This window comes from Prionailurus viverrinus, chromosome E3 (assembly GCF_022837055.1).
Source record: "Prionailurus viverrinus isolate Anna chromosome E3, UM_Priviv_1.0, whole genome shotgun sequence".
Taxonomy (NCBI): Eukaryota; Metazoa; Chordata; class Mammalia; order Carnivora; family Felidae; genus Prionailurus; species Prionailurus viverrinus.
This window is the reverse complement of record NC_062576.1, coordinates 34544386-34557522: the sequence shown is the minus strand read 5'-3', so window position 1 is coordinate 34557522 and position 13137 is coordinate 34544386. Positions and strand designations below refer to the sequence as shown.

Sequence of the window (13137 nt, the reverse complement as noted above, 5' to 3'; positions counted from 1 at the left end):
CAGGAAACTTTTTTAAAAGATCCTCAGTCTTTAGAGGCAACATAAAAACCATGAGAAAGCAAAAAAGAATTTAAAAATTTACCTACAACTCGCCATCCAAAGAGAACCACTTGTATTTCATACCTCTTGGAACAACACTTTTTAGCTTCACATCGCTTGTGAACGAACAAAAGGTGTCACGAAACCTAAGTGCCAGTGGGATGATCCACACCCCCACCCCCACCCCCGACTATACCGTTCTGTCGTGGTCACTACAGTGCCAACGTAACCGGAAAAGCCAGCAGAGCAGACCAGCCAGTGCCTGCCCCCGCCCCCAACCTGGAGTCCGTGTGGCCTGCACCCTCGCATGGCCTTCCGAAAGGACTGACGACTAGCTAACCTGTCCCAGACTCAGGGGGTGTCTGCGGTCTTTACTATTAGCGCTCTCAGGAAAATGACCTTTACCTGTATGTGAAATTAGACTTCACAGCCGGTGGCTTTGCAATTCAATTTTAACATAAAAAACTTTTCAGATGTTGCTGCTAATGCCTTTCATATTTAAAAAAAAAAAATTTTTTTTTTAGTATCTTTAGCCCAACAAAATTAGGTTAGCCAGCAAACTTTTGATCATCCAAGTTAGTTTCACGAGTGTCCAAACACGGAGGAATAAAGATATGCATAAGCATCCCAGAGGGGCCCCCGTCCGGAGACAGCACTGTGGTGGTACCGGGAGAGACACGGCAAAGTCCGCCGACAGGACTCTGCTTGTCCCTTAAAACTTGAGAAGAGGGTGGGCAGGAGGTTGAGGGAGAGAAATACCATCCATTTACCTTTCGTAGTTGATTTGTGAAAAATAAAGTCTGCAGCAGGCTGTTCATGTAACAAGTCGCTCCCTGATTCTTTAAACCGACATAGCCCGTGTGCTTCTTTGAATCCCACCTACAAGACCAGTTCGAGGTTGAGGGAAAACCGCACAGGACACCGCCTCGCTTCCGCAAGTGCGTGTGGAGCGTGTGGCCGCCACACTGCTGTGCACCACCGCCTGTCTCCCGCCATCCTGACGTGGGAGCGACTGCCACGCACTCCTCACCGCCAGGCCCCTGCCTGGGCACCAGGGCCCAGAGTGCTGGGCACAATCACGGGCTCAGTTCACCCAGGTGCACGAACCGGGCACTGGAGAAGCAGCTTAATGCCGCGGACAGCAGCGCTGTCCTCGTCTACCGAGATCGCTGCTCACACGTACTGGCTGGATTCTATCAGACTGGCTCCCGGTGTGGCTCTCCTGCATTCGTATTAAGTCACGTGTGGAGTCAGCAAGAAATGCCAATGGCTGAAACCCCTCTTTTCTGCATACTCATACACACGAGCGAAGCCAGGCATGTGTACCAGGGCAAGCTGAGCTCAGACTTCTGAACTAGCTCTCTCTCTTTAACCTGCTAGGCTGGTGGTCTTCTCTGAGCAGAATGGGTAGGTCTTCTCAGAGCTGGCGGTCCCCACTGCACGCCCTTCCCCCAGCCCATAATGACAGGAAGCTCGAGGGAATACCAGTCAAACCACCCCCGGGCCCATCCCCATCTGCATATAACGTGAAGACAAGAATGAACATTTTTGCCACTGAGCTGTGGTCAACACTAGACCAGGTGTCAGGGTCAACAGTAAGTGCTGATTCCAGGGCTTAGTCCGTGACCTTTCTGACACACTTGGGTATACCACACGGCCCTGGTTATAGTATGTGCGTATCTGTGGATCATTTTAAAAATTGGCAAGAAAATGCAAGAATCCTAAATTATAAATGGTTATTTTAAAATCTATAATCACAAAGATTTAGGTGATAATGCCTGAATAGGTTGTGGTAAGTAACACTAAGCCAAGAAATCAGTTTTGATTGGTAAGGGTGAAAAACCCAGTCCACTTTTTTAGTCAAGAAAAGTAGATCATAAACATAGGGAAAAGGTTTTTAAAATGGGGGGGGGGGGGGGGGGAACAAACGCAAAAGACTGAGTTTTCTTGTTTTTTGCCTCCAGCCCTGCTACAACTCAAGCCCTGAAAAGGCTGCTCAAGAAAAGCTGGATCCCTCCTGTACTTGCCCTGGCCACGTGAGCCAGGACCTGAGCTAAGTAACAGCTCCTCCCTGGCTGCCCCACAGTCCCTGCCGGATTCCACCCAGGCCAACCACACCCTCCTGCCAGAGCAGGGCCCCATGAAGACACACAGGTAGGGGGGAGAGACGGGTGCCTGCCACTCCACTTCTTCCTGCCACTCCACTTCTTCCCAGACTGTGCTTTCCAGCCTACCCCATCCCCAGCCCTGAAAAGTCAGCAGGTCCCCATGGCCCAGCGTACCCACCTCAACTCCCACCCCTTCCAGATGCGCCACCCAACCCCACACTTCACTGCCGGTGCCTTCACTCCTGATGTTCTTCCTGCCCCAACCCCTTAACCTCCTTAACATGTAGCCCAACCCCATGCTTTCTGCAAGGCCAAGCACGGCTTTGTGCACACAGACCTCCCACCCCTGGGGTTCGATCTCATCTCCTCCTCCGAGCTCAGCTACACCTCCCTCACCTTCCCGCCCGCCACCCCTCCACCATCATACCTGCCACTTCCAGAACTGGTAGGAACTGCCCCCTCCCCGCCACAACGGCCCCACCAGTCTGTGTATTCCTTGGGGACAGAAACCCATGGCTAACTGGCCGACGAGAATTACACTCCTAGTGCACAGTAGTGTCTGGCATACAGAAAATGCTCAATACATGTGTCAAGTGAAGGGGTCAATGTGAAGCTGGGTAAGGTGTGTGCGCCTAGGGGCAAGCACAGGGAGGGTGCTTATCGGTTAAATATATGCACTGTTAATGTGCTAATGTTTCTTTCACTACAGCACAAAAGGCATTTCTTAAGAGCGCCCAATTAAAGAAAAACTTACGCAACTCCATGGGGAGCATCCGCCTGTACAAAGACTTCAAAAGTAACTTTGTCATCATCTATAAATCCTTTCTCAGGATCAGTCACTTCCTATAAAAAATAAGAATATCCAACTTGCATAAGAACACACGGACGTGTGCTACATTCCAAAGAGACAATTACCCTCACACCCTCTGCATGTTAGAGGAAAAGACTGCTTTTTCAAACACCCAAATCGTGCTTCTGGTTTTGCAGTGTTTTGACTGGTTTTAAATAGTGTCCTCTGAACAAAACCAGCAAAAGCATGGTTCCTCTTAGAGGCATCTGGGAAGTCCCGGGGAGCCCCTCGCCAGGGCACAGGCTGGAAGGAACGCACACCTGCTCACAGGAGCAGGGCCTGGAGAGCCCAGCAGGATGCCCCCTTAAAAACCTGCCCTGGTTTCCACTTCTGCAAAAAGCAGCCAAGGGACACCTGGCTGACTCAGTCGGTTAAGCGTCCGACTTCAGCTCAGGTCACGATCTCAAGGTTTGTGAGTTCGAGCCCCACAGAGGGCTCTGTGCTGACAGTTTAGAGCTCGGAGCCTGCTTCGGATTTTGCGTCTCCTTCGCTCTTTCTCCCCGTCCCTTGCTCGCGCACTCTTTCTCTCTCTCAAACTAATTGGGGAACTGATGAGGGTACATGAGACCAGGCCTGGCTCAGGGAAGCGCCCCCTTTTAAAGGAGATTCGGCCTGTTGGGAAAGCTAGGAACTACCTTACGGATGTCCGACAAAGAGCTGAGACTCAAGCCCTGTCTGCTGGCTGCTTCAAAACCTCAGCTTGCAAACTGGAGAGATCACATTTTCAGACACCTGTTCACCTGATAGAGCAAACATTCTCACTGCGAACAGAAGGATCTGCAGAATGAAGAAGGAACGCTGCTCAGGTCAGTCAGTGTAATGGCACGGTTACTTACGCTCCAGGCCATGAAATTGGAGAAGCCCCAGTCATTCTCTTTGTGGAAGAACAAGTGGCTGATGCGTCGACTGAAGGACTTCTCGTCGTCTCTGTAATTTATTATCTTCAGCACAGCTTGTGCATGGCAAGACCACGACCTGGTCAAAGAGAACCTAAGCCTCAGGTGACCCACTTAACTGACGTTTACACATTGTTTCAAAACAGAGCATGTGAAAATTCCCACATTTTTTTCCCGTCCTTTTATTTGGGGAGGTGGAGTGGGGGGACACATTTACCTTTAATGAAGAAAGAAGCTAAAAGGGGTCGAGGAAACCCCTCCCCCCCCCCAGTGTGGACTGTACTGATTTGACCCATGGGTTATTTTTGTTTTGTTCTGTTTTTTAAGTAGGCATTGAGCTCAACGCAGAGCTCAATACAGAGCCCAACGCAGGGCTTGAACTCATGACCCTGAGATCAAGACCTGAGCTGAGATCAAGAGTCGGACGTTTACTGACTGAGCCACCCAGGTGCCCCGAGCCATGGTTTTATTTTAATTTTTACAAGTTTTTTTTTAGGTCAGTTTTTTTTTTAATTGGTATCAATAAAATACAGTTTCTGAACTTTAGATACTGGCCTTTAGAGTCTGTAGGAGACTAGCTTCTGGTCAGACAGTGGTTCTGGTATCTGGGTTGGGTGTTGGGTGAAAACACAAGAGCTCCCCTCCAGGAGCCCCCGGGAGCTCTGAGCAGGGGCGCCTAGTCACAGCCACAGCCCAACTGTCCGGGCTGCAGTCAGGCTGGGGGCGGGTCACAACAGAGCCTCTGGATCTGTGCATAAAAACCTAACGGACGCAGCCCTTTAAAGGGCCACTGGGGGCTCGGAGCCACAGCAGAGCCACACACAGCAGAGTTTCCAGAGAGCTCTGAAGTGACGGCAGTGCAGGCCCAGTATGGGCACTCCTGTCTGCCCAGGCTGCCTGCTCTAGGGATGGACGGCTCACCGCGTTCCCAAACTACTGTCAGGCCCAAATTGTCTGTTAGGCTAAAATGTAGCCTCAATACTCACCGGAAATCAGATCAGAATGTGAACACAGGAAGGAAAATTTTAACCTATATACAGGCCCTGGCTGCAGCACAGAATTGGCCTGGCACTTCTTAAACATCCACGTAAAAAAGAAAAATGTAACGGACTGTGTTCCCTGGAGCTTGGACAGAGCAGCCAAGGCCAGTGCCCCTGTGGCCCTCTGGGGACCAGCTTTCAGTGAGAGGTCTAAAGGGCCACAATCTGGGGGTGGCAGGGAGCCTGGACAGACGTGGGCCAAGGAAGCAGCCTTCTCACAGATTCCTCGATATGGGAGGAGAAGGACACAGTGACAAAGTGATCTGGGACCCTTTCAAACAATGTCAACTAAGCTTCTGATATACGCTGACCGGTGACAGTTTTTAATTAAGGGAAGAATCAAGCTATTGAGGATCTATCAATAGGTAGAAAACGTGAAGCCTCTGATCTTTGTTTTCATCTGAATAAAGGGACCATAAACACTTTTCCTAATTTGAAGACATTTTACTACATATTTCTTTTTAAGAATTGTAAGAACAAAACAGTTTCTCTAAAATAAGCTGGGGAGGCCCACGTGGTAAAACCCTCAAAGGATGTTTTAATCCAAACTCTCGGAATAACACACAGGAGCTGGTTAACACAACAATGCCGAGGCCTCAAGACCTGAGGAATGTTCCTTAGCTACAGTCTTCCCCTCAGGCACTTACTGGTAGAATAATTAAACCTGGTAATCCAGTAGTCAGCTAGTCCAGATGGACCCTGATTCCGTGTTCCCTGGGTGGGCAGATTCTAATACCTGAACCTCAGTGTCTTGTTTGCAAGAAAAACATACACCTTTTCTAGCTTGGAGAGAATACCTACCATTGAGTTTTAAAGAGAGAAATGTAGTTCATCTAATGTAAAATCAGAGGACTATGTAGAGGCAGCAAGGAAAGGCAAAAGTTTTAAACTCAAAGAGGCCGATCAGACTGAGCCTCCAATCACGGAGCATAACTATTTGTGGGTTCGTAATGGCATCATTTAAACTGTCTTACGTGGAATCAGATTCAGCATTGCACTGGAGAAAGAATCCTACGCTTTTTTGGTGTGGTCTGTCTGGATAAAAGCGTGGCATCACCATAATCTTCCACGGCAGATTTCGCACAAAACACGGAGGGCTAAGGACCGACTCACTCAGTCTGCTGAAGCGCTCGACAGTGAACTGAAAGGTTGCCTCGGAGCGCCAACTCGTGTCTGCAAGAAAAGGCCGTGTCAGTCACAGGGCTCGGGCGTCGTGAGACCACACCTGACAGCCGACAACCGTGGGACCCGCGCGGGACAACCAACCACGTCGGGGAGCCGTCCGCACAACTGCGACCTAACCGCTAGAGCCTAACTCTTGGGAAAATGAGAGCAAGGCACCTAGAAGAGGGAGGGGACACGCCATCTGTGTGTGGATGAAATCCAAATCCCAGAGGGCTACCGACACACCCCTGCCTGCCCTCCTAGATTCCAGAGCTGGGCCTGTAAGAACGTCTACTCTACCCTCGAGCCCCGAAATTGCCAAGTCCTCCCTGGTGAGTGGACAGGCTCTGCAGAGAAGGCCCGGGGCGGCCGTGGGACAGCTGCTCAAGGTCAGGGCGCGCGGAGGAAAAGCCGAGGGCGGACTCAGGCCGAGTCAAGTCTGGAGAAAGGAAGGGGAGGGGGCATTGCACCCGCAGGCTCACCAGACCCCGAGGGGGCAGAACAGTCATTCCCGCTGTTCTAGAGACAACACAGCTGAGAAGTTAGCCCCAAACAAACGTTAACATCATCAGTTCACAGTTTCTGTGAAATACCAGCCTGGACTCCCTAGGGGGAATAATTTATAGAGAAAGAAACCGGTATTCTTCTCAACACGAATGCTAAAAATTGTTCAATTTACTCAACAAGACGTGAAGGCCATGTACAGAACTAAGGTTTCCTCCAATAGAAAGCAATATATTGGTAGAGTGCCTCTTAGCAGACTTTCAGTTACAAGTCACACTTTAGAATTCCACCCTTTGCCCATGGCGACTGTTCATTTACAAGTGACTCAGGCTCACAGGACATCTGCGGCCCCCCACCCCCAACTGCTGTCTATATGGTGCTTCTCAAACTCTTGGGGAGTGGCAGCCTCCCAAGGCTGCCCCGCCACCCTTACTGACCGGCACTTTTACGAGACATCAGAAAGCTGCCACAGCAAGGTCAAGTTGCCATACAAGCTTCTAAACGCTTTCTCTCGCTTTCGGTGCCTATCTGGTTGGAGACGGGGTACAGTTCACAGACTGGCAGGGGAACGAGGGCCACGATGTGAAAAGCCACCACTGGCGTATGCAAGAATCAAAGGTGCGTGGAAGGCTTTTTCTGGTGTGGCAGCGGGGGCTATTTTGCCATCCTTGCCCCCCAGGCTCCTGACGCACAAGAGGAGACTCTCGGGCTCGGGGAAGGGCATGTTCGGAACAACAACATGCCGCCTTCCTTCACCCTTCTGTCTCCTAACTTCTAAGACAACCAAACGCTCAGGACAGAGACTTCTCAGGGTACAGAGACTGCTTGCGTTTGTGACTGTCTGAATTTGTTCCTAAGAAAACATGTCCATCAATCCTCATGAGAGGGTAGTATTCTTTACCAAAGAAATAAGAACCAAGAGGAAATGCGACAGTTAGCACTAACACCTTCTTTTCACACTCTTCATCCCCAATTGTTCTGCTACACACAACCCTGCTCAGCAGACCGCAGAGGCTCTCTGGGAGGAAGAGCGGCTGAACAGGGGGGTGTCCATCTGAGAGATGCAGTATTTACTCCAGCTTCTTGAGGTGGCAGATATGACCCTAATCCCTCTGAGGGACCAAAGTATCAAAAAGCCAAGAAATGTGTTCTAATGTCTAGGAATGGCGCAGGAAAGACGTGGGCCACTATTTCAAAGACACAAATCACACGTGCACAGCACTTAAATCCTGCAAGGTAGGCAAGGGCAGGGGTTCTAGAAGTCCCACTTCACAGATGAGGAAAACTGAGGCTCGCTGAGATTACGTGGTTTTATCTTATCTGAGGTGTTTTACAAAATGACCACAGTGGGTTTCAGTACCCATGATCTGTGCACCCTGAACAGTGACCTTGCCTCTGGTTTGTAAAATGCCATATTCTGAAGTTTAACATACCCCTCGCAAGGCAGAGAACAATAAAACTGGGCTCTTTGTGGAGACCAAAGAACTGCAATCAACCAAATAAAAGTCACCAGAGGGCACACACTCATGGGACCTAAAGAGCTCAACTTCACAAAGTCCTGCCCCTCTTGTAACTCACTCACTTGTTTTCAGAAACAATTCAACCCATTGTAGGATTAGATTTTTATACAGACAAAATGGAAATGTATCATAAATGCTTTCTCCATCCCAAACTTCAGCCCAAATTCGAAGTTGATCTTAAATACGCAACAGAACCAACCAGAACTCTGCATGGCACTGAGACTGCAAGATGGCAAGCCCTTCCTTCAGAGGCAGAAGGAGCAGCCAGGAGCCAGTGCCTGCAGCTATCCTGCCTCACACAGCTCAGCTCACACGTGCATTTATACACTCCATGTGAGATTCCGCCTCGCATTCAAGGCATATCCTTAGGACAGACTTGGTTCTGAAATACGCTAGGAGACTTCTTGAGAATAAAAATGTTGCCCTGTGGTTCCCAACTCTTCATAACCAATTGAATTAATTGAAAAACTACATTATATACCAAAAGATAAGGGCGGGGGGGGTGGGGTCTACAAAAAAGTAGAGCAGACTTGAAACCCATCTCTGGCAGAAAGGCCTGGCCTGATGACAGTCCCATGAGGAATTAAAGGAGACCTAAATGTCTTCACCCGAGAAGACAGGTGAAAAGTACTCAAAAGTCCTATTTTCGCAACTTCCCCGTGTCTATAATCACTTCACGATTAAAAACATGTTTACATGGGGCGCCTGGGTGGCTCAGTCGGTTGAGCGACCGACTTTGGCTCAGGTCATGATCTCGCAGTCCGTGAGTTCGAGCCCCGTGTCGGACTCCGTGAGGACAGCTAGGAGCCTGGAGCCTGCTTCTGATTCTGTGTCTCCCTCCCTCTATGCCCCTCTCCCGCTCATGCTCTGTCTCTGTCTCAGAAATAAACATAAAAAAAAAAAATTAAAAACATGTTTACGGCAGTGCACTTGGGAATCTGGAGGGTGCCCTGCATCCTGCGGAATTAGTTTTTGTCCAGGGACTCCGTAACCCGCCTCAATGCCGCTGTCAGCGCATTAATGCTGTGCATCTCCGTTTACTGTCAAGGACAGGACGACAAAGCTCCCGCTCCCTGCTGTCATCACACCTCCTCAGCCCGAAAACCTGGGGAGCCATCACCTCCACTCGTGCCTCCCACAGCAGCACTGGCTGTCATCGAAGCGGCCACCACACCCATTCGTACCCCAACCTTATCTTCACAGGACAGAGGCCTGGGGTACAACTGCATGAAAAAGGTAGAGGAAGATACAGGACTTTGTTCTGTTTTGTTTAAATCAGAAGGCTGGCCTACGGAGTCCCCAAATGGCGCCCTTGCGGTAAACTTATCAGACCTCAATTTTTCATTTTTTGCCAAGTCCCAGTTAATACCCAGAAATTACTTTTGTTTCACGGGTACCAACAATCTCTATTTGCAGAGGCTATATTTGTTCTAAAGCTTCTTGCGGTCATCTATGGAAAAAACTAAGCAAGAAACTAAAATCAAAGTAGAATAGGTAGGTGTAACCAGAAAATGATTCTAATTCTTGTCCAAGTTCCACATTAACATGATTTTTTTTTTTAAGATTTTATTTGGGCGGGGCGGGGGGGGGGGTGGGGAGGAAAAAAAAAGATTTTATTTTTGAAGTAATCTCTACAGCCAACATGGGGCTCAAACTCACAACCCTGAGATCAAGTGTCGAACATTTTGCTAAGCCAGCCAGGTGCCCCTAACAGGATTTTTAAATGCTCTTTGTCTCAAGCAAACACCTGTCCATCTGTGCTGTCAGCCACTGAACTTTTATGTAGGAAACCCCCCCTCTGCCCAGTAGATCACTCTAATCCAGCGTTTCCCAGATTGTGTGCCCCACTTTACGATGTTAGAAGGAGATTCTGGAAAGGGGGTTCTAAAGTTCAGTCTTGGGGAATCATTAGCAAATCTTCTGGAGAAAGATGTTAGGGTGCTGACGGTCCGGAGGTCCTCTGCAATGCAGACCCTTGCTTGGCCCAGCGCCCCTGAAAGTTCCTGGACTCAGCCCCTCTCACCACATGCTAACGTCCTGCAGAAGAGGGTTTCAAAGCACTTATCACGACTGGGAAAATGCTGCCTTAAACTAATTCTACTCCTAGAACCAGAACCATCTCCCTCCCACTCTTTACCATTAAAAAGATACAATCTTTTCACTCTCTTAGCCTGGAGCTTTCAAAACACACCTCAAATCCCCAATTGGGAAGGCCGTGCAACTGAAGACCACACTCTGCTTTCTCCTGTAATGTTCCCAAGTGGTAACTCACCACAGGAATATTTCTACTTTTAGGTTCTATGGTTTGGCACCATTATTTACTACCACTAATTTAGTAGTAAAATTTGCCTCAAAAGGAAAGGGGTTTTATGTACGTTGTGGAGACCGAGGCAATCCGGCAACCTGGACTTCCGGAGACATCTAGCAATGCAGAGCCGTTTCTAGTTGTCGGGGCTACGGGGAGTGAGGATTATGGGTGGGATGGCACTGGCATCCTATCACACAGAGGACTGCCCCGCAACAAAGAATGATCGGCCCAAAAAGGCAACAGCACCACCAAGGTTGAGAACCTGCCCTTCATCTACATCTGCACCTCCTCCCAAGCCCTCCCCAAAAACACTCGCAGAAATATTCATTTGGAATTGCTCTGTGGAACTAGACAGGGAGCTCGCTGCCTGAGGTGGGCCAGTAACCGCTCTGCAAGTGACTGGAACCCACCTCTAACTCACACCTGGCACATCTGGCCTGGTCACACCTTCCCAACTGCGCTCACAGAAGCACTTTTGGCATCTCAGGTGTCTGAAATTAAACCAAGAGCCCAGCAACCAAAGAGACCACACCCACACCGTTGCCCTTGATCTACGGTGGAAAGCGCACTCCACAGGTAACAAAGCAGCGGGGTTCAGACCACGCCTCTTTACCTTCCTCAGATATTGCCTCAGCCAGCTGCCAGGGGGTAAACCGCACTGTGAGAGAACTCTCAACTACGGCTGCAGTTTCTCATGGAGGCTGAACTTTTGGCAGGAGGTCTGAACAGCAGTCCTTCTGGTGGTGCAGCCCGTGACTGACGGTTTCTTTCAACTGCCCCGTTACTCCCCTGGGAAGGACACAACCCTCATGAGGATTGATGGACATGCTTTTGACAGAACATGGTTTCATATTACACTGCAAGATTCCAGGGACTGCATAAAGTGATTACTGGCTGCTACCGTCTCATGATTTTGACCTTGCAAATAAAAGTATAGGTCACATATCTGACAAATTATAAAGAAGAAATAGCCTCGAAAGAAATGGATTTCCTGGGCACAAAATGTCCATGCATACACATATGCAAACGCTTTTTGCATAGAGGATATAGACCAAAAGTTAGTGTGGGAGAATGAAGCCCAAAGCTCGATTCTGATTTTCACACCTATTGGGAGTAGGGAGGGATTTTCGGCTACAGACAACTGATATACACACTACAGTAAGAATGCAATGGAAAGCCAAGTTCCAATGGCTAGAAGTATCTTGCTGCAAACAAAAAGCAAAGGAGAGTAAGGTACACTAAGATACACTTGTTCTGAGCGCTAACAGTGGTGGGGAAATGGCAAGCCTGAGTAAATACCCATCTATCACAAACTTCTGTACTGAAATCTTCTCTCCTGGGCTGAGGAGAACCAACTTACCCTGAAATTTGTAGGTAGTCTTAAAATTCAAAACCAAAACAGGTTCCTCAATTTTCCTCAGATACAAACCTCCTGAAAACTAGCTACTCCTAAGAAACTCACAAGTACTCAAGGAAGAACTCTATAGCACATCCAGTTGTGTTTCTGCCCACTGCAAGTAAACAAACCACATGTACTCACCATCCTCCATATCTTCCTCTGTGTTGTTGTGCCCATCACTCATGGCTACATTCCCGTTGATAACAGGGTTTTGAGTAATTCTTGGTGGATCATCTGTATCTCCAGCTTTAAAGAAAACAAAGAAATTCCATGGTTTTTACCCTCCAATCTTGGATTAAATAAAAACACATTTGTACTTTTGATGACCGTCAGTCACTAGTATGTTCCAAGTGTGCCATAATAAACATACTCTAACCCAAAAGGTATTTACTAGTATGTTTACTAAATAAATATGAATTTTGGTTGTTTTCAAAATGCTAAATGGGATGCAATCACTCTACCACATTTGTTCCATTCGCACTATGTTGAAATAGCCTTCATACTCATTAAAACTCAACCCCAGAGAAAATACTGTTGAGCTTACTAAATATATACACAGCAGTGTGCATTAGAATGTTCTACCACATGTCAACGCTTTAAAACATCAAATTGTGTCTCTCAAAGTATCACAGGGCAGTTACTGTAATAATTAAAAACTATAAATCCACACAAAAACCAGAACTGGAGGGAATGAAAGCTGGGAGAGGGGGTAGAGGGTGGGTGAAAGGGGGTCCCTAAAAGGACTGGCATTTATAAAGAGTCTGGAAGGGATTGAGAAACACATAAAAAGGTTTTGTCATTCTAAATGCTTGCTGAAATCTGGCTTGACAAACATTTACACATAATCAAAGGCATGGATGCAAAACTTCGAAGCAAGGAGTGGCAAATACAGGGTGTAAATGCCAAATGTAACATTCTCATCACTATTTATGCACAATCTTCTTACTTTGACATAGGTCCTTGTCTTAAAAGAAAAAAAAAAACACTATGTCAAGATTTGGGATTTAAATAGCCTCCACTGGCCAAAAGGGTCATACACCATGTGTAAACCCTCTCCATCCTCCACATGCGGGCCCCCATATGTTGCCTGTACACGTTCTGATCGAAATTAGCAGTCTCAGCTACAAACAGGAGATGTGGTTTTGAAAAGCGCTACTTAAGTGTGTCCTAGTCTTGCGACAGGTCTCCCCCATCAGCGGTCAGTCTGATTCAGCACCACGGACAGCACCCTCGCCATTCCCCTCTAGACACTCCCAAACCCCCAACTATCCGATTACATCCGTCAAAGAATCTCTGGATATAAACCATG

The 13137-nt window shown here is 48.2% G+C and overlaps 1 protein-coding gene across 4 annotated transcripts in view; it reads right to left on the bottom strand.

The window, feature by feature from the left end:
- The window catches only part of USP7 (ubiquitin specific peptidase 7), a 64720-nt gene that overhangs the window by 20917 nt on the left and 30666 nt on the right, over positions 1-13137 (bottom strand). For 3 of the 4 annotated variants that reach the window (XM_047837975.1, XM_047837976.1, XM_047837974.1), the window contains exons 2-6: positions 11970-12074; positions 5908-6106; positions 3834-3972; positions 2902-2990; positions 810-918 (exon numbers count right to left, since the gene is read on the bottom strand). In XM_047837975.1, the coding sequence (XP_047693931.1) occupies positions 810-918; positions 2902-2990; positions 3834-3972; positions 5908-6106; positions 11970-12074 (641 nt within the window). Of the gene's footprint in view, positions 1-809; positions 919-2901; positions 2991-3833; positions 3973-5907; positions 6107-11042; positions 11219-11969; positions 12075-13137 lie in introns of those variants that run through there. The other variant, XM_047837977.1, reaches the window with a different exon arrangement.